At 43.4% G+C, this 24,708-nt stretch overlaps 1 protein-coding gene and 1 long non-coding RNA gene across 2 annotated transcripts in view; one reads left to right on the top strand and one right to left on the bottom strand.

Moving 5' to 3' along the window:
- LOC113586029 (F-actin-uncapping protein LRRC16A) overlaps positions 1-15,999 on the bottom strand; it is a 25,830-nt gene extending 9,831 nt beyond the window's left edge. Inside the window, exons 1-17 of the mRNA XM_027023883.2 lie at positions 15,686-15,999; positions 14,635-14,732; positions 9,717-9,767; positions 8,747-8,806; positions 7,487-7,608; positions 7,194-7,291; positions 7,030-7,100; positions 6,865-6,938; positions 6,679-6,754; positions 6,449-6,537; positions 2,094-2,188; positions 1,836-1,922; positions 1,624-1,727; positions 1,373-1,450; positions 1,073-1,149; positions 820-924; positions 435-504 (exon numbers count right to left, since the gene is read on the bottom strand). Coding sequence (XP_026879684.2) covers positions 435-504; positions 820-924; positions 1,073-1,149; positions 1,373-1,450; positions 1,624-1,727; positions 1,836-1,922; positions 2,094-2,188; positions 6,449-6,537; positions 6,679-6,754; positions 6,865-6,938; positions 7,030-7,100; positions 7,194-7,291; positions 7,487-7,608; positions 8,747-8,806; positions 9,717-9,767; positions 14,635-14,732; positions 15,686-15,722 — 1,392 coding nt within the window. The 5' untranslated portion in view covers positions 15,723-15,999. The remainder of the gene's footprint in view (positions 1-434; positions 505-819; positions 925-1,072; positions 1,150-1,372; positions 1,451-1,623; positions 1,728-1,835; positions 1,923-2,093; positions 2,189-6,448; positions 6,538-6,678; positions 6,755-6,864; positions 6,939-7,029; positions 7,101-7,193; positions 7,292-7,486; positions 7,609-8,746; positions 8,807-9,716; positions 9,768-14,634; positions 14,733-15,685) is intronic.
- A 92-nt stretch (positions 16,000-16,091) lies between these two features.
- On the top strand, positions 16,092-17,780 carry LOC113586050. The gene is made up of 3 exons (XR_003411572.2): positions 16,092-16,118; positions 16,371-16,492; positions 16,634-17,780. It is a non-coding gene; the product is annotated as an uncharacterized LOC113586050 (long non-coding RNA).
- The last annotated feature ends 6,928 nt before the right edge of the window (positions 17,781-24,708 follow it).

Here is a 24,708-nt window from a genome sequence, read left to right on the forward strand (position 1 = left end):
CAAACCTATGAGAGCATGATGGCTGGTGCGCTAATAACAGAACAGAGGAGAACTGATACAGCCCTACAGGATGTTTATTTGTAAAAAGAAATTAAAGTGAAAACCTTAAAAGAGACAAACACCTAAACACCTAGCAAACTGCCCGTTTGTGAAAATGGGAAAAATGGCTCTGTGGTTTGCTGGCTATAATAGTAATGCTGTCACGCACAGAAAGAAGAGTTATTTTAAGTGGTCTTGCAAAATGCAAGTGTGAGTTTATATGTGCACAATTCTAACATGTGACTTTGGTTTCAAAGTTTTAAGTTGGCCTTGTTAACTTCCTTTGCAGCCCTATGAGATATCCTGTGACTGGATATTTAAAATGTGTTTGGGAAATGATGGCAGGTCATTGAGAGTTCATTAAAACTTTATAAAGTGCGTGTGTGTGTGTTTACCTCACAGCTGCTCAGATCCAAAGAGACATCCTTCAGGTTGGTGTTACTGGACAATCCAAGCAACAGTGCTCTGAAAGCACACACACACACACACACACACACACACACACACACACACACACGCGCGCGCGCACACAAATGTGTGACAGAACTAGAGCTCTTCACTACATGTCCTGGAAGGTCACAGCAGGGCTTATCTATGGTATGTATGGAGGAAAAGCTGAACTGAAGGGACAGATAACACGGCTGTGACGAATTTACATGTGATACATATGTGCTCTATGTTACATATGCGCCCTGTGATACATATGTGACCTCTGCTAAATATGTACTCTGTGCTACATATAAGCCCTGTGCTAAATAGGAGGTTTCAGCTGTAACTCACTTGAGGGCTTCTGGAGGGAGCTTGGTGCCAGAGAGGACGATGGTGTTAAGGGCCTGAGCACTGTTAAAGAACTGCTTGAACGAGGGTGGTAGTTCCTTTCCTCTCCTGCAGTGGGTGCAGTTGAGACACAAAGCGATCGAGCCAAACACTAAAACATTTCCTTAGTTGTGGTTTGGGTGTTTGGGTATTGTGTAGAGCTGGCATGTCCTTGTGTGTATGTGTGTGTTTGGGTGTATGTGTATCTCTTTCTTACTTGAGATTAAAGATGCTTTTGGATATGTTGAGAACAGTAAGGTGCTTCAGAGAGCCTCGCAATAATGAGGAACACACCTGAAAGTAGAACATACACACACACACACACACATAAAAACATACAAAAACATCCCGTTACACACAAGTGCTAAAACAACCTGAAAGTATATTTTAATATTCCTGTTTCTTTGCAGTGTTTGTCAGGCAAATTAATGTGTTAAGTGAGAGTGTGTCCCTGTTCTGGAGGACAGTGGGACTGTGTTAAGTAAGAGTAAATGTCCCTGAAGACAGGGGGTCTGACCAGGTCCAGAGAGCAGTCACAATTGGACAAGTCCAGAGTTTGCAACCTGTTTGGCTGTCCCAGGAAATTCCACAGGTTCTACAGAGACAGACATACTACTTCATAATATAGCCAACAACAGTGTGTTTAGTCACTGTGAAGTCATTGTGAATGTGCGATCGAACGTTTGTGTGCATTTGAGTGCATGCATGTGTGTGTGTGTGTGTGTGTGGTTGCATGTTGTGGTGGTGGTGTACTGTCTGTGTGCATACAGGCAGGTCATCTCCCCTCAGTGTGTTCCCAGAGAGGTCAAGGTGTGTGAGTGTGTTGAAGACAGAAGGGTTAGAACATAGAGACTGTGCCAGAATGTTCACACCTGAAAGAAAACACACACACACACACACATACATACACAGATTATTTAAAATTCAACAAATTTTAAATTCTAAATGCTCAGTAATGAGCTCAGGCTGGCGAAGCCCACCTTTAGCAGAGAGTGAGTTTTTGGAGAGGTTAAGAACTTTCAGACCACAAGGAAGTTTTCCCAAAGGCAAGCTCAGAGATGCAAGGCCTGAAAAACACACATTTCTATTATTACAGTCATCCTGCATAATCTATTTCTAACCACAAAATCTGGAAGCTGAACATGATCATGAGAAAAACGACAAAAAATTCATTTTTTATTTATACCTACGTACAAAGCAGGTGTGTGTGTGTGTGTGTGTGTGTGTGTGCGCACTACCTTTGTCCTCCAGTGAGTTGTTGGCCAGGTTGAGTGTGTGAAGCACTGAGTGTGTGTTCTGGGTCAGCGCACTGGTCAACTTCTGTGCAAAATCACTAAGAAAACATGAATATGCACATATGCATGCTCACACGTAAGCAAACACACATGTATACACCCACATTCTAAAAAACATTCACTGATCACTGTTACTGATCGGCTACCAAAGGGCGTGTCCGTGTGTAGAACAAGCCCTCACACCTGTGCTGCTATCTGCCGGTTCACTTCTGTTCTTTCTGATTTAGAGCTCTTTCCTTCTACTTCCATCTTTGCTGACTAACTTGCTGAACACTTTCCTTCTATTGGCTCAGGCCTGCAAAACTGCATAAATTAGAACATGAATCGTGCAAATGATCTGCGTGTGGGGGTGAACTGGGGCACGCTGTGCACGTCATATGTGTGTAAGGCATGTGGGGGTGAACTGGGGCATGCTGTGCACGTCATATGTGTGTAAGGCATGTGGGGGTGAACTGGGGCACGCTGTGTGTATGTCATATGTGTGTAAGGCATGCGGGGGTGAACTGGGGCACGCTGTGCGTATGTCATATGTGTGTAAGGCATGCGGGGGTGAACTGGGGCACGCTGTGCGTATGCCATATGTGTGTAAGGCATGCGGGGGTGAACTGGGGCACGCTGTGCGTATGTCATATGTGTGTAAGGCATGCGGGGGTGAACTGGGGCACGCTGTGCACATCATATGTGTGTAAGGCATGTGGGGGTGAACTGGGGCACACAGTGTGTATGTCATGTGTGTGTAAGGCATGTGGGGGTGAACAGGGGCACGCTGTGCACGTCATATGTGTGTAAGGCATGCGGGGGTGAACTGGGGCACGCTGTGCGTATGTCATATGTGTGTAAGGCATGCGGGGGGTGAACTGGGGCACGCTGTGCGTATGTCATATGTGTGTAAGGCATGCGGGGGTGAACTGGGGCACGCTGTGCGTCTGTCATATGTGTGTAAGGCATGCGGGGGTGACCTGGGGCACGCTGTGCGTATGTCATATGTGTGTAAGGCATGTGGGGGTGAACAGGGGCACGCTGTGCACGTCATATGTGTGTAAGGCATGTGGGGGTGAACTGGGGCACGCTGTGCATGTCATATGTGTGTAAGGTATGCGGGGGTGAACTGGGGCACGCTGTGCACGTCATATGTGTGTAAGGCATGTGGGGGTGAACTGGGGCACGCTGTGTGTATGTCATATGTGTGTAAGGCATGCGGGGGTGAACTGGGGCACGCTGTGCACGTCATATGTGTGTAAGGCATGCGGGGGTGAACTGGGGCACGCTGTGCGTATGTCATATGTGTGTAAGGCATGCGGGGGTGAACTGGGGCATGCTGTGCGTCTGTCATATGTGTGTAAGGCATGCGGGGGTGACCTGGGGCACGCTGTGCGTATGTCATATGTGTGTAAGGCATGTGGGGGTGAACAGGGGCACGCTGTGCACGTCATATGTGTGTAAGGCATGTGGGGGTGAAACTGGGGCACGCTGTGCATGTCATATGTGTGTAAGGTATGCGGGGGTGAACTGGGGCACGCTGTGCACGTCATATGTGTGTAAGGCATGTGGGGGTGAACTGGGGCACACAGTGTGTATGTCATGTGTGTGTAAGGCATGTGGGGGTGAACAGGGGCACGCTGTGCACGTCATATGTGTGTAAGGCATGCGGGGGTGAACTGGGGCACGCTGTGCGTATGTCATATGTGTGTAAGGCATGCGGGGGTGAACTGGGGCACGCTGTGCGTATGTCATATGTGTGTAAGGCATGCGGGGGTGAACTGGGGCACGCTGTGCGTCTGTCATATGTGTGTAAGGCATGCGGGGGTGACCTGGGGCACGCTGTGCGTATGTCATATGTGTGTAAGGCATGTGGGGGTGAACAGGGGCACGCTGTGCACGTCATATGTGTGTAAGGCATGCGGGGGTGAACTGGGGCACGCTGTGCGTATGTCATATGTGTGTAAGGCATGCGGGGGTGAACTGGGGCACGCTGTGCGTATGTCATATGTGTGTAAGGCATGCGGGGGTGAACTGGGGCACGCTGTGCGTCTGTCATATGTGTGTAAGGCATGCGGGGGTGACCTGGGGCACGCTGTGCGTATGTCATATGTGTGTAAGGCATGTGGGGGTGAACAGGGGCACGCTGTGCACGTCATATGTGTGTAAGGCATGTGGGGGTGAACTGGGGCACGCTGTGCATGTCATATGTGTGTAAGGCATGCGGGGGTGAACTGGGGCACGCTGTGCACGTCATATGTGTGTAAGGCATGTGGGGGTGAACTGGGGCACGCTGTGTGTATGTCATATGTGTGTAAGGCATGCGGGGGTGAACTGGGGCACGCTGTGCACGTCATATGTGTGTAAGGCATGCGGGGGTGAACTGGGGCACGCTGTGCGTATGTCATATGTGTGTAAGGCATGCGGGGGTGAACTGGGGCATGCTGTGCGTCTGTCATATGTGTGTAAGGCATGCGGGGGTGACCTGGGGCACGCTGTGCGTATGTCATATGTGTGTAAGGCATGTGGGGGTGAACAGGGGCACGCTGTGCACGTCATATGTGTGTAAGGCATGTGGGGGTGAACTGGGGCACGCTGTGCATGTCATATGTGTGTAAGGTATGCGGGGGTGAACTGGGGCACGCTGTGCACGTCATATGTGTGTAAGGCATGTGGGGGTGAACTGGGGCACGCTGTGTGTATGTCATATGTGTGTAAGGCATGTGGGGGTGAACAGGGGCACGCTGTGCACGTCATATGTGTGTAAGGCATGCGGGGGTGAACAGGGGCACGCTGTGCACGTCATATGTGTGTAAGGCATGCGGGGGTGAACTGGGGCACGCTGTGCGTCTGTCATATGTGTGTAAGGCATGCGGGGGTGACCTGGGGCACGCTGTGCGTATGTCATATGTGTGTAAGGCATGTGGGGGTGAACAGGGGCACGCTGTGCACGTCATATGTGTGTAAGGCATGCGGGGGTGAACTGGGGCACGCTGTGCGTATGTCATATGTGTGTAAGGCATGCGGGGGTGAACTGGGGCACGCTGTGCGTATGTCATATGTGTGTAAGGCATGCGGGGGTGAACTGGGGCACGCTGTGCGTCTGTCATATGTGTGTAAGGCATGCGGGGGTGACCTGGGGCACGCTGTGCGTATGTCATATGTGTGTAAGGCATGTGGGGGTGAACAGGGGCACGCTGTGCACGTCATATGTGTGTAAGGCATGTGGGGGTGAACTGGGGCACGCTGTGCATGTCATATGTGTGTAAGGTATGCGGGGGTGAACTGGGGCACGCTGTGCACGTCATATGTGTGTAAGGCATGTGGGGGTGAACTGGGGCACGCTGTGTGTATGTCATATGTGTGTAAGGCATGCGGGGGTGAACTGGGGCACGCTGTGCACGTCATATGTGTGTAAGGCATGCGGGGGTGAACTGGGGCACGCTGTGCGTATGTCATATGTGTGTAAGGCATGCGGGGGTGAACTGGGGCATGCTGTGCGTCTGTCATATGTGTGTAAGGCATGCGGGGGTGACCTGGGGCACGCTGTGCGTATGTCATATGTGTGTAAGGCATGTGGGGGTGAACAGGGGCACGCTGTGCACGTCATATGTGTGTAAGGCATGTGGGGGTGAACTGGGGCACGCTGTGCATGTCATATGTGTGTAAGGTATGCGGGGGTGAACTGGGGCACGCTGTGCACGTCATATGTGTGTAAGGCATGTGGGGGTGAACTGGGGCACGCTGTGTGTATGTCATATGTGTGTAAGGCATGTGGGGGTGAACAGGGGCACGCTGTGCACGTCATATGTGTGTAAGGCATGCGGGGGTGAACAGGGGCACGCTGTGCACGTCATATGTGTGTAAGGCATGCGGGGGGTGAACTGGGGCACGCTGTGCACGTCATATGTGTGTAAGGTATGCGGGGGTGAACTGGGGCACGCTGTGCACGTCATATGTGTGTAAGGCATGTGGGGGTGAACTGGGGCACGCTGTGTGTATGTCATATGTGTGTAAGGCATGTGGGGGTGAACTGGGGCACGCTGTGTGTATATCATATGTGTGTAAGGCATGTGGGGGTGAACTGGGGCACGCTGTGTGTATGTCATGTCATATTCATAGTAGTTTGGATATTTGGATTTGTTTGGAGCTGCGAAGTAGGATTAGTTCAGAATACTGTGGATGTTTATAGCAGCTTGGAAATTCAGAGTAGTTTAGCTGCAGGTTTGACAAATAGGAAAAACTGTATCTACAGTATATATTTAATCTGAGTTTAAGCAACCTTAAGTAAAGGATGAATGTGTGTGTGTGCTGCTTACGCTTTGAGTCCTGTGTTTTCCAGAACAAGCTCCTCCAATCTGCTAGAACGGGCCACTACTCTCAGGATCTGATCACACAAATCTGTAGACTACACACACACACACACACACACACACACACACACACACACACACACACACACACACACACACACGCACACACACCATGAACAAGTATTAAAAAGAACATTTACAGATGACAGACACTGTGAGATAAGAATGATTTATACCAGTTTATAGCCCTTTAGGGAGAGCTTAGTGAACCACTGGTTATACTCCAGTACTGCCACAATAGCCAGCAGGTCCCTCAACACAGCAAAGGACAAAAGAGAGGAGCAGGTAAACAAACAGTTGTCAACACGCAGGACACACGTACGCCCCAACACACGCTATGGTCTGGCCACTTTGTCGGCTACCTGTTTTCCAGGTGGATAAAGTCCTGCAGATTGAGTTCCCGTGTGTCCTGTGACAGGTAGATGGTGTCTACATCCTAGACACAAAGAGATGGCGAGAGGGATGAAGGAAGGAGAGGGATGATAGACTAAAAGCAGAGGTCCAGAGAGAGAGGAAGCTGTACACACCCACTGCACCTCCTCCTTAAAGGGCAGCCCCAACTGATCGCACACACACCAATACATACGAGAGAAAGCACCTGTAGCGAGAGATGGGAAGAGGAGAAGATGGTCTGTCCAGAATACTAACCAGCTGAAACTGTACATGTGTGTTTGTGTTTGCATCTGTGTACCACAGGGTCCGACATCAGCGGAAGAGTTGCTCTCCCACAGGTTTTGAAGAATGGACATCCTCTCAACTGGCTTTAGAGATAATTTCTTCATCACCCTCCTACAACAAACAAACACAAGCAAACAAACAAAAAAAACCCATACAGAGTGGTAAATAAATGTAAAGGAAAAACAAAGAAACAGAAACACAGAGAAGGAGCGATACAGAGAGATACAAAGAAAGACAGACAGACAGACAGACAGACACACAGAGACAGGCAGACAAGCAGGCAGACAGACAGACAGGTAGCCTTACACTGGGCTGAGTCCAGGACAGTGTTCCTGTATGCTAGCCCCTATCTGAGCAATCACTTCATCAACCTCCTCGTTAGAGTTCAGCTTCAGACAAAGTTGTCCTTTGTCATAGTCCAGCGTCAACTGCAGAGGCACACAAACATGCAAACAAGGCTCAGGTTTTTGTGCAGTAACACCTTTAATGTTCATATTCTGTCACCATCAGTAGGATCAATGCTTTAGCCAGTAACTGGAGGCATACACTAATGACAGATTTATGAATCATCTGCATACTGATTGAAAGATGTGTATTTATTTGCTATCCTAGCTGTTGGGCACATATATAGAATAAGTTGGTGTGGTCCTAGAATCAAACCTTGAGGGACTCTAGAAGACAAAAGGTGTCACTTAGGTGAACAGGTTACAAGTGCAACATAATATTCATGGCTTCTCAGAATTTGGAACCAATTTAAAACCAAGCCAGAGAGGCCAACCCAGTTTTTTGAAGGGGTGAGGAAATATTGTGTGTTCAACTGTATCAAAAGCAGTCCTAATACCTAATCAATATAGATGTGTTATCTGCATCTTTAGTAACGCCAAGGTCATTAAGAACTCCTGTTTCTGTGCTAAGATGAGTCTGAAAGCCAGACTAAAGTACCTCAATTAAGGGACTAGAATTGAGGTTGTAAAATTGAACAGATAACATCTTTGAAAGAGAATATCTGAAATTCTAGTTATTGAGAATAGAGACCTTTCAAGAAAAGCATTATAATATCTATTTTAAGATTTTATGATAAATTCATTGTGGTTTGAAATAATTGATAGGTAAGGGATATGGAGACCAGCTAGTTGTGTTGAGTAATGAAAACACTTCAGGACTTAAGTAAATTGGAAATGGTGAACACCTTGATTATATGAAGCTTTTCAATTTAAATAAATAACAAGACAGTGAGGCAACAGAGATTGGATCATAAAAACAAAGGCTGGATCATATTCAGTGACAGAAGCTACAGTAGTCCAGATTCGATGTGTTTCGTGTTTCATTTTTATTGATCCTGGTGATTTGAATCACATTGGGCCCCATGTTACTGCATGGCTGCATGCGTTAGAATCTCAGGTCAGCAGTCTGTCTACAGTCTTTCTCTGTCTATGGTGATTTTAAACACAGATACAGGCATCACTTAGAGACAGACAGACTGACCGACAGACTGACCGCACGGATGCGCGCGCGCACACACACACACACACACACACACACACACACACACACACACACACACACCTGGTTCGGCTTGCTGCTGTCGACTGCCTGGATGTCAAAGAGATTGAAGGTTTGCTCTGCCTGGAAGAAAAAAAGAGTTAGATTGGAGGTCGAGTTCTGAGTAGCCCATATATGACGTAGTATAAGAACCTGGCAGCTCAAGGAAGGGTACTGAGGAGCTGGATCAGGTGTATTAGAAGAGGAAAAGCACAGACATACACAGAGAATAGGATTCCCAAGTCTGGCAGTGAGAACTGATGCATTAGAACTGATGCTGTTCTCCTGCAATCATGTTTTGTAAAAGCGAAAAGGAATGTTGCAATGCATGCAGGCAAAATGTTGGCAGAATGCTGGAGACAGTGAAAACCTAGAAGAACACACACACACACAAAATCCTGAAGCAGACGTCTTCACCATGCTGGCCTCTCAGTGGTGAGCCAACACACACCCAACACACATATTGGGGCATACCCATGCACATATAGAACAGGAGAGCTTTTCTCCTGACAGGATGGTAAAAACATCAGCCTAATACAAAAGAATCCCTTCTTTCTGGCTGTGTGTGTGTGTGTGTGTGTGTGTGAGTGAGAGAGAGAGAGAGAGAGAGATGCCCAGTTCAGTCCAGCTGTTCAGAGCTGGCATTGTTCTCCAAGTTCATGGGAAAAATATCTGGGAGGCTACACACAGACACAGATGTGCACACACTCATATAGGCAATGCATGTTTATTTATATAACACAACAGCGAAACACACACACATACAAAACAAAAATCAAAAGAAAAAAGTAATCTGAACAAAGGAAGAGAGAAACAGGCTAAAGCATGTCTGGAAATTCAGCATGGAACCCCCCCCCCCCCCCCCCCCCCATGTTACCCAACAATTCTTGCTATAGGTTACAAAATTCTTGCTCATGAGTGAGGATTAAACATGGACAACCAGTACAAACACACATGCAGCTAGGAACCCACAGAAACACACACACAAACTCACCCTGACGGGGACTCGAGCAGACAGCAGAAAAGCCCGATGTGGAGCTAGAGCCTGAGGAGAGAAGGGAGAACTATTACAATGCAACAACATTTAGCTGAGACAAACTAAATCCAGTGAGTTCAAATGGATCCAAGCAGTAGAAGACTTCATGATCTTATTTTAGTGCATAGGACGGCTGGAGGCCCCTGTGGCCCCTGTTCTCGAATCCAGCGACTTTTTCTAGGGGGTTAGCTAACAACAGTTCAAGTTGTTTTGCTTTCACACACAACTCCACAGAAATGTGAATGATGTGAAAGTTACACTGGAGCTGCCACAGACACCTGGTGGGGGAAGGATCGGCACAGAATGAAGAGTGAAATATAACAGGCACAGATGCTCGGGACGAGGCTATTACAGTATTACAAACTGTACAGTGGTTGTCCTGCCATTGAATAGACATCTGTTCAGTCCAGATGTATTGTACAACATGTTATCACCAGGGTCCCCTCCCTATGCAACACACACACACACACACACACATGCTTGTGCACACATACAACCAAACACTTGAGCACACAAGGTTTAAGCACACACGCGCACACACACACTCTCCTGCTTTGTACATAGGTATTAATAAAAAAAAAAACCAAATCCTTTTTATTACTTTAAAATTATATACACACACACAGTTCTTTGCCACAGCAAATCACATTTCACTTCAATAAATTAAACAACTGACCACCATTTTAAGTTTGAACTACTTCCCCCTAAACATGGTCAAAATGATGAATGGTAAAATAGAATGCTTTATTCAGACCACTAATGACTACGGTTAGCTAGACAATGGACAGTGTTACAGGCAGTCAAACTTAATTTATAGATAACTGTATGAGACTACATTTAATCTAAAGACAGCTCACTGTAGCCTGTCTAATTTTAACTGTGCCTTTATAAACTTAATTAGCCGATCACTTTGATCTGTCTAACATCATTAACCAATCAGAGCAGCCTCATCAGAGTTGGGAATTTTCCCCCCAAGAATGATGTGTGTGTGTGCACATGAGGGAGAGTTTTGAGGAATGAGACAGTTAGTGTGTGTGAAAGATTCCTGAATGATATCGAGTTTTGGAGAGTGAGACATGCATGACTCCGGTTACACTACTGAGATTTCCTGAATACTGATCAGGCTGCCCTCTCAAAGGTTTTGCTTTTTGCTTTCTCTTTCTGTGTCTCTGTTCTCTGTGTGTGTGTGTGTGTGTCTGTCTCACACTCTCTCTGTGTGTCTCTCTTCCTCCCTCAATAGTAACCCATTTGCGACTGGCTCCGGCTCAATTTTTAGAGACTAGATTCAGATCAGAAATCTGGGAGCTGTAGCTAGTACTCTGTACCAATATTCTGACAAATGTTGCTTCTCCTCAGGTGTGTCCAGACTTGAGTAGGGCTCAGGCCCTCTCAAGGTTCCAGTAACGGGCTTCAACTAAGACCCACAGGACTGAAGGGTGCGATTTAAATCCTGGATGGGCTGTATGATCACATGAGGTCAGGCAAATACAGCACAACAGTGTAGCACGGTGCAGTACAAAAAGGCCCTTTAGATCATTATAAATCTTCAACAGTCTGACCCGGCAGTAACAGGCAGTGACAGACAGGGGGCACTGTAATGAAGCTGCTATTTGATCGTTTTCCATTGAAGGTTGCGTTCTGAGTAAATAAAAGCCATAATCTGTGGTTCCTTGTTGTTATGTGAGGTTAGATGGGTCAAAACAACATTCATCAGGGACTCCTCAAATGATCAACACAAGCTAGCGGTGCTGTATCTTTGGAATAGGGGAAGTGAAAGGTATCAGAAGAGTCAAAGTCCTCCTTCCTCCCTCGTTCGTCTCGCTGAGTCAGTCAGTCTCCTTGTTCTGTGGGGTTAAGATGATGCGGGTGGAGTGGGAGGAGTTTATGGAGTATGAGCTAGGATACTTTGTTACACCAGCACATGAACACAATACACTTTTTACTTTTCCTGCACATGCCTAATTTTGTTTTAATTTTTTTGTAAGATTTTTTTTATATATCTAAAATTTATATTGTGTAAAATACATTAAAAAAAAAAAGCTTTTAAAAGGGACATCTGTGAATAGGGACATATCAAGTTTGAGTTAAAAAACGGCAACAAAAAGAAAAGTAAAGTATTCCCAGAACTGATGACATGTATATGCATCTCATTTGTCAGTTTCCTCAAAAACACTGACGTTATGGTCATCATTCCATCGTCATCTTTTTCCCCTAAAGGAATCATTATCTTCCGCATTCCAAATAACATCATATGCACACTAATCTTGTTATGATGGAACCACTGTGTTTAGTCAGTTCCAGCGGTAGTTGTCAGCTTCAGTCCAGAAGCATACTGAGAATTCTACAAGGACACATTCTAGAAACCTCCAAGCTACTGAATGGGGTCATGAGGTTCAGAGCAGCTGCTAGCAACTTCCTTGTCATGGGTGGGCATTGATGGGGATGGGTCTGGATGTGGGCGGGTCTGGATGTGGGTGGGCCTCATCCAGAGCAGCAGCTGAGAAATCATAGATTCATCTACAAGGGCTATGAGCTAAACAAAAACAAATTTCCAGCTTCCAGTTTCACAGTTCCACTGTGTGTGTGTTTGTGTGTGCGTGTGTGTGTGTTAGTGTTAGAGGGGAGTGCAATTCCAAAAACATTCCAGTTCCTGTTCATATGTTCAGAGAGCAGTATTTACTCTCAGTCCAGCATACTGTGAATATGCATATGCATGCACACATGTGCACACACACAGACTCAAGCATGTGCAGGCACACAAACACACACATCAAATAATCACCTTTTCCCTTTTGTACAGTAAATAACAAGTACAAATGCAACCGTCCTTTTAAAATACCAAACTAACAGCCATGCATTTTCTGATAACAGAAGCTAATAATGCCTTGCTAAATAAATAAGTAAATAAATAAATGGAAGGTCTTGGAATACACACAGAGAGAAAGAGAGAACGTGTGTGTGTGTGTGTGTGTGTGTGTGTGTGTGTGTGTGTGTGTGTGTGTGGTGTGTTTAATTCTACATACCTTGAAGCACAATGCTGTGTCAGGTCAGGACACGCATAGCTGGGTGCTAAAGCATGCCATGAGAGCAGATGGAATTTCACAGGGAAAAGTGGGAAAAGTAAAACAGCAAAGGTGACACACCGGGGCAATGCAAAGAGACAAAACCACCGTAAGACGATTGTGAACAATACGTGTGTGTACGTGTGTACGTGTGTGTGCGCGTGTGGGCGTGTGAGAGCATGTTTGAGAGTCCATTACACCAAAAAATATTTAATTAAACAATTTTGTTAGACATTCAAAATGGAACTACCCCTTTCATAAATGTGGACACAGGTGTCTAACCCTTTCAGTGAATGGAGGTATAGAGTATCACATCACTACAATCTGCGGAGCACAGGGTGCCAAACAACTTCAGACATTGCAATCACATCACTGCAGACACACACACACGCACGCACGCACACACGCACGCACGCACACACGCACACACACACGCACACACACACACGCACAAAATAACTAGGCAATTCCACCCACCCACGCTGTAGCAATGCAATGGATTATGGGTATGCAATCTGTGCGAGTTCACATCTGAGAAACAGACCTGCAGGGCAGAGCAGGGCCCTGTGAAAACATGCAGAGTTGGGAGCTCCACCAGAGTACAGAGCTTCTTTGCTGACTACTGAGGTTACATATAGCTGGAGGTAGTTGGGGATTAGATTTTCTTGTCTGATACTGAGATTAAACATAGCTAGAGGTAGTCAGGGATCTGCCTGTCTGCTACTGAGGTTAAACAAAGATAGACGTAGTTAGGGATTAGCCTGCCTGCTACTGAGGTTAAAACATAGCTAGATGGAGTTAGGGATTAGCCTGACTGCTACTGTGATTGAACATAGCTGGAGATAGTTTGGGATTAGCCTGTCCACTACTGGCTACTGAAGTTAAACATATTTTGAGATAGTTAGGGATTATCAGTTATGGATTAGTTTTGTTAGTTCTTTTCAGTGGTCAGAAAACAAGGCTGCAGAGGCCCACATCTGACTGGCAGGACACATCCTCTCAGCGATACTTATCTGGTCATGGGCGGGCCTTTAATGTGGGTGGGCCTTGTTGTGGGGAGTCTTTGATGTGGGGGGCCATAAGGTTGGGCAATATAGTGATCACAGTTTAGATTTCTCCTGTACCCCTCTCTCTCATATATATATATATATATATATATATATATATATATATATATATATATATATATATATATATATATATAATTTTTATTATTATTTTTTTTACATTACAAGCTTCATTGTTCAATTCCACCCACCCTCTAAATAAATCAGAGTCACTTCAGCAGGGCAATGTGAACATTTTACATTTACGGCATTTGGTTGATATTTTTATCCAAAGCAACTTACAATTCTAACTGAATGCAATTTGAGCAGCTGAGGGTTAAGGGCTTTGCTCAGGGGCTCAACAGTGGTAACTTGTCAGTGGTGGGGCTCGAACTGGCGAACATAGTGAAAATGGGTTAAAATGTGTAAGGATTAAAGAGTTGTGTATAGTGTTTGGGGCTGTCAATAGGTTGTGGGTTTGAATCCTGGCTCTGCCATGTTTGGCTCTTGAGCCAAACCTTTAACCCTCTTGGCTGTACAATGGCTGACCCTGTGTTCTGACCCTAGCTCATGAAACAAACTGTGATACACGAAGAGAAGCATTTCATTGTACTGCACATATGTATATATATGACAAAATAAATGTGTTCCTTCTGTCTTAGCTCTCCTGCAGGATACAAAAATATGATCTTCTCCGAACAGTGCACCAAAGTCACAGACGACTCCTTTCGATCATCACCCTCCCTCTCCCACATCAGGTCCACTCACCAGGATCCGGCTTTCCAGTTTGTCACCTTTGACCTCCAGCTGCACCTTCTTGCTCAGGCAAATCTTGACGTTCTTTCCCACGGCGTCCTGTATGCTCTCTGCGAAACGAGAGACAGGAGGATGAGGGAGACATGGAGACACGGTGGGACAGAAGGCTTCCCGCTGCAGCAGGTGCATGCGGAATTCAGGACGCTACTTTAAACTTTGTCTGTTTGGACTTTGTGCAGCATTTTTAATTGTAAAAATAAGTTATTATTTCTACTAAAAATAGAAGCTTTTGCTCAAAATTCTATATTGAATAAATAACAGTGATTATGCTTGGATGATCACTTGTGCACACACACTTACAATTCCACTCTTAATACAGTGCCTTCATCTGCACAGGACATGCAAACAGACTGTTTTCTCCCTCTCTCTTTTTCACTCTTTAACTTTGCACTACGTCCAGGCAAAATCACACAAACTTATATAAAAAACTTTCCAGGAAGAAAGAGAGAGCAAGAGAGAGAGAGAGAGAGATCTTTCTATAAAAAGATATTTCTATAAAATATGTAGCAATTCCTCATACCTATGTGTTTTATTATTTAACTAATGTAATTACACCACCCTCCTTATACAGGTCTTATCTGCCTGCCAAAAGATATATTGTTGTAACATCCTATTAAAGCCGTAATGGCCTGTTATCTGCCATTATTATTATTATTATTATTATTATTATCGCTGCTGCTGCTGCCATTAACTCTATCAGTTTAATTCGTTTCGTTTTAGATGTGATAATGCACACTTATATAAAATGTTAAACCATATTTAACTCTGAGGTCACTAACGGTTTAGTTAACTGGCCTTAAAAACAAAATAAAAGTGATCTGCGTTTAGACTGTATAACACTTCAGCGATGTACTATAACAATCTGATTTTACAGTGCAGACTATATTTTGCAATTTTATTTAGTAGTCCAAAATTGGTACTGCAGTTCCGAGAATCTGCCTCACCTGTGAACACAGGTAAAATCTGAACCGCCATGTTTACACGTAAGAAACACTGTTCTTACCGAGAAGTTCTTCGGAGATGTCCACCTCTCCGCCCATTTTCACAAAACCACAGTTCAGCAAAAAAGTTGCGTCCGAATAGAAACAGTAAAGAAAACTCCACAAAATGTGTGCAGTCTCTCCAGGAGTTTACGATCAGGCTATAGCTTCCAAAATCTCAGGTAAACATTGCCGTGTCAGCGTGCCACTGTAGGTCCCAAAGGGTTTTATCTCTCATTTAAATTTTATTGTCTTACTTTAGTCGACTTAAAACGGCAGCACAGAACATTAAAAACCCCCTTTAAAACATCGCCAGGGTGGACGTATTTAGTTTCCATTTAGGGTGTACCGTCGGAAAACATTCACCCTTCCAAAAGCGGTATTAGTCCAAGCTCCTCCTTCAGTCCCTGTTTGTGGTCAGAAGGGAATCGCACACTGGGCCATAGACATCTCGCGGTAAGCTCTACACTTTATATCGTGAGCGTTGTTGGAATTGACAGATAAATTGCGATTTAATTTGTCACAACTCAGAGATTTTTTAGATGGAAAGCAAACTGAAAAGGCACTCATTTTGCGAACGTATGGCTCTGCATTATCACATCTAAATGAAATTAAATAATGAACAAACTTCCATTGCGTTTTTATTCTCATAACTTATTTTGTTCTTTATTGTTTATATTGTTGCTATTGTGGTGTCGACGAGAGCAGAGATGGGCCCCCACCTTGAGTCCTGCTTCCTCATGATCTTAGTTTTTCCTTGCAACTGCCGCCTTTGGCTTTCTCACTGGGGCTTGGACTCAGACATCTGTAACGCTGCTTTGTGAGATGGTGTAAGAAGCGCTATATAAATACATTTGACTTTGACTTTGAAATACGTAAAACAAAAGCAAAAAATCCTACATCTGTTTTAGTTCGATGCCTTATATTTGAAAAGGAGAAAAGATCTCACGAATATTAAAAATCTTTTACAGGAGAGTCCTGGTCAAGATTGCAGCAGCACATAACAATCAACTTCCTCATATGAACATAAATCAAAACAAAACACATCATACAGCCCCGGTTTATTGAAATGACTGACCGACATCTAAGCCCACTTTTAATATCTTTAAACCATGTTCTGAAGTTTTAAATCGTTCTGTAAGAAATTCCAATCGGATGCAGTAGCATACCTAATGTCACGTGGTTTGGCCCGCTGCGTGCAGTGCGAGGGTGTTGTTTGTTTATTTGTAACCACGCCTGCACACACCTGTACCTGGTTAGTGTTTTGTCTTTGTGTAGTTAAACCCCTGTCATTGTGTGCTGTCGGTCATTGCCGTTGTTCAAGTCGTGTAAATTCGTATTCATGGTCACCGCTTGTGTTATATGTGAGTGCCGGTGTCTTCGTATGTCAATATCTGTCCACGTCGATTGGAGTCTGTGCGTTCTGCTCCTCGCCCTGCGCACTCGGCCGTCACACCTAAAAGCTTGTTTTCCTAACTAATGAGGCAGATATAAAGCCACATTTGAAATGATTCACACTAGCTAGTGAGATTCAAATGATCTAAATTTGTAGATTACAGAATTTGTCATTGGTCTGTTGGTGCTTTAAAGTTACTAATGTAATAACCCTGATGTCAATTTATTTACACTCTGAAGCATTTTGAACTGTGCATTTTTATGATGGGTACTATTAAATGAAATTATTAATACTATTATTAGTAGTAGCAGTAATAATTCTAGTAGTAGTAGTAATAGTAGTAGTGTGGCAAACGTAAAGCAGATGACTGCATTGGTCATTTCAGTTTAATGTTCAAAATGTTCAATGTTCTTATTTGACACAAATAAGAGCAAATAGGTAACAGATTAATTCAGGTAATAGTACAACAGGAAATGTTATTTTGTAATGAAGATCCTAAAGAAAAAATGGTAGAACAGAACTGCTATTAGCTGGAAATCTCCACATCGGAACAGTTGCACCCAGGACACCTTTGGGGCAGATTTCCGCTCACCTTCCAGTTGTAATGTGGAAGATAAACTGGAAGCTCTGTGTCTCTTCACATCTACATGAGTTTACATGTGTTTTACAAGATCTCATCCCTGCTGCTGTGGTACCACCATTGGGACTTGTATTTAATATATCACAAATAAATTGAATAAACAATTAAAACATTGTGAACGTACCTTTTATACAAAAAACAAAACAAAAAAAAACCTACAAAGTCTTTCATCTGATGTGTATGGTAGTCATTAAAAATGTCAAAATCAGTTAAATGTCTTACAGAAACTCTTTATACTTATTTGAATTCAATTTGAATTTAATTGCCTTATAAATAGGAGAATATGTATTTTGTACATTTAAAAATAGACTGAAATACAAATTGGTATCTTTATATTTTTTGTGAATTACTGAGTGAGAGATGTTGTATTATGCATGCATTAAGGTGTAAGAAAAGCTATGAATTCAAGACCAAATAAAGACAATGAGAGCTGACAATCAGGCCTAGAAAACATGAGGTATAAATACACAGGGCTAATGAAGAAAACAAGGAACACCAGGATAGAATACCAAGAGGAGGTTCACAAAACAAGACAAAGGTGGAGACAGGACTAAACAAAACAAGACCACATGGAAACATCATAGTAATGAAACAAAAACACAGAATTAGACAGCACTTGGCACATGACTAGAGCGATGCTACTATGACAATCAAGAGTTTACATGCTTTGTTTAAAATGTATGTTTTGACATTCCTCTGGCCCCTCGTGTAAAAGATATTTTGCATACGGGGAGTGCAGACTAAAAAACATATTTCTCCCAGATCCACTGTCTTTTAATAGAGCGTGACAGCTTGTTCCAACTCTTCATATCTGGAGAACCTGAAATGTCAGCAGGTCCTTATCACCTTCTTTATTTGGTTCATCTGAAACCCAGTGGGTCAGATTCAGGCTTTATCAGTGTTCAGATACTCTTTATAGTTCAGATGCTCTTTATTCAGTTGCAGAATTCAGTCCCAGACTTTAAGCTCTGGTGTCCAGTGGGATTCAAAGCATGTAGGAAGCATGCTTTCTGAGCTGACATTCATAGCTCAGATGAAGAACCAGAGGAGGGTATGTTCAGATTTAGACAACAGATGTAGACATGTTTTTAGACAAGGGGTTCACTTTTCCTTTGAGCCGTGTGATTTTGTGGGTAGAGGAGGATAAATATACTGAATTACTCTCAGTCTCCTGCTCAGTGATCAGTGCTGTGCGTCATCCTGTGTTCCAGATGCCCTCTGTGTCTTTGTTGGTCAGACCAATCTGAACTTTTCTGCCCAGACCTTTAACTACAGATTCCTGTAAATGAGTTTACAATGCAAAAAGATAGCTGACCCTCTCTCTCTCTCCCCCTCTTTCCCCCTCCCTCTCTCTCTCTCTCTCTCTCTCTCTCTCTCTCTCTCTCTCCCCTTCCTCTTTCTCTCTGTCTCTCTCTCCCCCTTCCCCTCTCTCTGTCTCTCTCTCTCTCCCTCTCTCTTTCTCTCCCCCCTTCCTCTCTCTCTCTCTCTCTCCCCCTCCCTCTTTTTCTCTCTCTCTACCCCTTCCTCTCGCTCTCCCTCTCTCTCTCCCCTTCCTCTCTCTCTCTCCCTCTCTCTCTCCCCTTCCTCTCTCTCTCTCCCCCTTCCTCTCTCTCTCTCTCTCTCTCTCTCCCCCTTCCTCTCTCTCTCTCTCTCTCTGTCTCTCTCTCCCTTCCTCTCTCTCTCTCTCTCTCTCTCACTCACTCTCACTCAATATCTCTCTCTCTCTCTCTCTCACCTGCTCCTCTCTCTTCTCATGCCAGCTCTTCTCTTCATTGGAGATGTTATCAATTTTGGAGCTTAAAGTATAATAACCATTGCTGTCTAAGTATCTGTATGTACAGTAGTTCATAATGCAATACGAATTTATTTCCACAAAAAAATGTTTTGATGGCTTTAGATATACTACTGGTTTATTCCTTACAGTAACCAATCATTTGTTCATTTCTTCATTAATAATTTTGTCAAATTTTATATTTTCTATGCAAATCCCATGCTGTGATTCACCCTAGGTATTTATTTAAATGAGTGGGTATTTATTTGGGAATTTTTTATAAATCTCACCTGAAGGCTTAAACTAAAGAATATGTTTATACAAGTGCACACATAAAGCAATAATACTAATTTTAAATATGTTTCAAAACAAGTAAGGTTGTTCCAGTAAGGTAAGTGATCCATGTATTAAGAGGTATATACAGATTTTCTTATATAGTAGTAAATGACAAAGGTCAAAAGCTGTGCAAAGTGATTTGATTATTTTCATTCTTTGCTTTCACAGCTAATGAATTACAGAATGACAGTGTTACTGTATAACAGAATGACAGTGCAATTTAAATGATGCCCAACAGATCATGCAGAATAATTAGCTAATAATGTTGATGTTTTATTGTTCATTGTGCATATCTGCAGATGATGTGCAATCAAACTTTAGCTTTAGGGATCTTGTGTGAGGAGGATTTCAGGCCAGACATGTCTCAAGTCTTGCAGAAAACAAACATTGTCAGGTTTATGGTTCCTGGGGGCCAGACTGAGAACAACTAGTTTAGAATATCACCCACACTGACCCACCTGGACAAAGGGAGGGGTAATTATGTTAAAATGCTGTTTGTCAACTACAGTTCAGAATTTAACACTATCATCCCCTCCCTACTCACTACTAAGTTGGAGGATCTAGGACTGCATACATCCCTGTGTGACTGGATCTCCAACTTCCTAACAGACAGACCACAATCAGTACGGGTGGGCAACTGCGCCTCATCCACCCTCACCCTCAGCACTGGAGCTCCTCAGGGTTGTGTCCTAAGCCCCCTGCTCTACTCACTGTACACCTACGACTGCACAGCCACTTCCAGCTCCACCATCATTGTCAAGTTTGCTGACGACACCGTCGTCATGGGCCTGATCCCGGACAACGATGAGAGGGCCTACCTGGAGGAGATTAAACACCTGGAAAACTGGTGCCAGGAAAATAATCTCCTCCTAAATGTCAGCAATACAAAGGAGCTGATCATGGATTGCAGCAAGAAGCAGGAGCGGCACTACCAACCTATGAGGATCAGTGGAACCACAGTGGAGAGAGTAGATAGTTTCAGGTATCTTGGTGTTCACATCTCGCAGGACCTGTCCTGGTCCCACCATACCAACTTCCTGGCAAAGAAGGCTCGTCAGCGTCTTTACCACCTCAGCTGCCTAAGAGACTTCAGACTGCCCTCCAAGGTACTGCAGAACTTCTACACCTGCACTATCGAGAGCATCCTCATGGGGAACATCACAGTCTGGTTTGGGAACAGCACCAAGCAGGACAGACAAGCACTCTAAAGGGTGGTGTGTTCAGCAGAGCGCATCACTCATACGGAACTTCCTGACCTGCAGACCATCTATAACAAGCGGTGCCAGACCAAGGCCAGGAGGATTGTGAAGGACCCCACCCATCCCAACAATAGGCTATTCTCTCTGTTGAGGTCAGGGAAGTGCTTTCGCTCCCTGAAGTCCAAGACAGAGAGACTGAAGAGGAGCTTCTTCCCACAGGCCATTCGGGCCCTGAATCAGGGAAACTGATAAACTGTGGGGACCACCACCACCATGTAACATATAACTGTAAATATGTTCAATAACAAGATGGAACTGTACATTGTGTACATACATATATACATATCCATATATACATTGTACATTGTGTATATAAACATAATAAACATATATTGTACATACATTGTTTATATATATATATATATATAGATATATATTTCTCTATACACCCCTGTTTTTCTTTTTCCTCAGTTTGGACAGAGCACTCTCAACCATTTCACTGCGAGTTATACTGTGTATGACTATGTATGTGACAAATAAACCAAACTTGAAACTTGAAACTTGAAGAACACGCCCATGTTCCCCATGAGCAATACTGGTTAGAGCCACAGGGTGGCGACAGACACAAGCACTACAAAAGAGCCCAAACAAACACCCCAGCCCTGTGTTTAATAATCTTTTTAACACGCCCTCGCCCACTTCGCCAAGTTACTTCCCATCAGGGGAATCCCCACCGCCGCGGATCAGTTGGATGGGCCCATGGCTGGATCAGTAACAGAGCTTCACTTTAACTCAGACACCAGCAAGATGGAGATGGGGTACTGCTCTGGGCTGGTATCATTAAAGATATTATCAATTTGAAGATGGACTCAAAATCATCTCCCAAACCTCCTGCCGATTTTTAGAAGACACTTTCTACAAGCAGTACTCCACTGTGTGGCTAGCTAGTAAAGACCTTAAAAATGAAAGAATAATGACATGGCCCCCTGCCTCACCTGACCTAAACCCTATTGAGAACTTGTGGACCCTTCTTAATAGAATTGTGGGCCCTTATTCAGGTTTGAGGTTTATTAACATTTTGGATTGACCTAGAGCACTGTATTTTTCAATAATAAAATTAATCCTCAAAAATACAACTTGCCTAATAATTGTGCACACAGTGCAAGCAGTAGCCAAACCCCCCCCCCCAAAACTTCACTTTAACTTCACATTACATTTACTTAGGTAGCTAATTAGCTCAGCGCAGCTAACTTAAGAGCCCATAAGGCTATAAATAATGGAAAACATTATACAAATTAACTCAGATATTTCAGCTATGTTCAGCTATTGCTATCATTAGTTGAAATTGTCTCATTAGTCACATCATGACTCTGAAGACAGTTCGCAGCAAATGTGCAAATTGCCAAAGAAATCAAGCCAAAGGGAAGCATGTTTGTGTGTTCCGACTGAAAACTTGCTTTCGGTTCTCCACTCCTCCTCTTGTAAGTGACCATGTAGGTGCTGCGCACTTCTGAGCTATCAGTAGAAGTGGACGAGGGGATGATAAAAAGAATACTGAAACAGGGCCCAAGTCCTTAATGTCTGCAGCTGATCACGGAACAGAATTCTTTCTGAGATCTGACTGAACAATTCCATCTAAAGTGGGAAAAATAAACATGAAATCAAAAAAAAAAAAACACCCCCCAAAAAACATCATACCACATTAAGAACCATTCTTTTATATTTCATATTCCGTTTTTGAAAATACAGTATATAAAACAAACAAGAAAAAAAACCTAACAGACTTTTTTTTTTCTCTACTGACAAGAAAATGTCTGGAGCAACATCATGAAATAAATCAGCAGGAAATATACTGAAAGGCATTAGCTTAATTTTCATAGTGAGAGGTCGCTTTGCATGAGCAACATGTTTCAGTGCTCTGGGAGTGTTTATAGTCTTGTGAGTTTAACGCTTCATGAGTGCGAGCTGCCTGCCCAAGCAACTTCACCCACAGCAACCATGACTATGATCCCCATCTTCATATACACACTGGTCCTCTGGACTCAAGTTAACACACTGCTTTACCACTGTGGTGAACTATCCATGTGACACAGGTCTACTTCTCTTATTTAAAATGCACTATTCACAGTGCTTGAGCCTCTAAAGAAAAATATAAGGACAGGTAAATTTGAAATATTTTGTGTTTTGTATTCATCATAGGATCTAGAGGTCAGCTATGAGTGACTCAGGATTCAGTGAAATCTGCTCTTCAAGGAGACACAGTCACCATCAACTGTAGAACCAACCCTGCAGTGTATTATGACAGCAAATATGGTTATTGTTGATTGGTACCTACAGAAACCTGGAGAAGCTCTTAAACTCTTGATCTACAGGGCTACTAACTTTCAATAAAAAGCAGTTTTAAATATATAGAAAATGTGCTTTTTTTTGTCTTTTTGCAATATAAACAACTTTTTACCTCCCTGGAGCCCCATGAGAATATTTTATTGGAACGGCACAGGTTGTGCTATAAAGTGAGATATATCAAGATGTGGTTAGTTTCAGGCACAAATTTACAAAAAAATTATATTATCATGGTATATGGAGAGGGCCAAAGATGGTTTAGCACCCACTCCAGGATGTTACACGTTACAGTTTGTATTGAATGAAACTCATGTTGAACCATCTTATTTCCTGGTTCCTTAATAAACTTTACTAGGAGTGATCAAATGGCAACATTATCAAAATTTAACCTTATAATTCATTACACACTAGCAGTTTTGCAGTATAGACATTTAGCACTTGAAAGGCATTTATTAAGAATCTTTAATTAATAGATTATAATGTTTGTTTAATTTTGTTATTTCATTTTGATCAATTAACAGAGGATCAATCAGGGACAAACACTTAATGATAATGGAAATAAATCCAGCAGGCAGAATAAAGGCTTGCCGAAGGATACTGCTGAAACATTTATGTTTTTAATAAAAACGATAAGAAAGAGGAAGTCGACTTAAACTGAAAGCATGTAATAACACAGCAATACATAATAAATCTAATAAATGTGCTATATTAAAGTCTCCTTTATAAAACATAAAACAGGCCTAAATAAAATTGTGATTGTGTTTTTAGAGATATTTGTCATATTTTTGTGCACTAAAAAACCCAACATTTAATGAAACATCCAAGTCAATCCAAGACAATTTATCTGAAGACATACATAAATTGTGTTCTACATGTATAATAGCAATTTGAGTATTTGTAACAGCCAACGTTTTGATATTTCAGTATGCGAGTATTGCGGGGAAATTGAGCTGTAAACTCCCGTCATGTACCGATACTTCTGCCTTTTTAAAATAAACCAAGCATACAGATGAGGGCTTGCTGAGAGATATTTCTGAAACATGTATGTTTTTAATACTGAATGACACTTAATAAACTATTCATCGGTATAAATTAAAAGGTCTATAACGACATAGCAATGGTTATGATATAGGAAGATACTTAACAAAGTCCCAATTAACCTATAAAAAGAGTACGTGTAGTTTACAAAACCACCATGCATGCTGACGCAACGTTACATAATGTGTAAATAATAGTGAAGAAAACTACTATACACTGCGCAATATGTAGCTTCTGTCACGGTTGGTCAGCCAGTTAGCAGGGGAGACACACCCACCCCTGCTAGGGACTACACACCGCACCTGCCCCGTTCACAATCCCCT

This window comes from Electrophorus electricus, chromosome 2, assembly GCF_013358815.1.
Source record: "Electrophorus electricus isolate fEleEle1 chromosome 2, fEleEle1.pri, whole genome shotgun sequence".
Classification (NCBI taxonomy): domain Eukaryota; kingdom Metazoa; phylum Chordata; class Actinopteri; order Gymnotiformes; family Gymnotidae; genus Electrophorus; species Electrophorus electricus.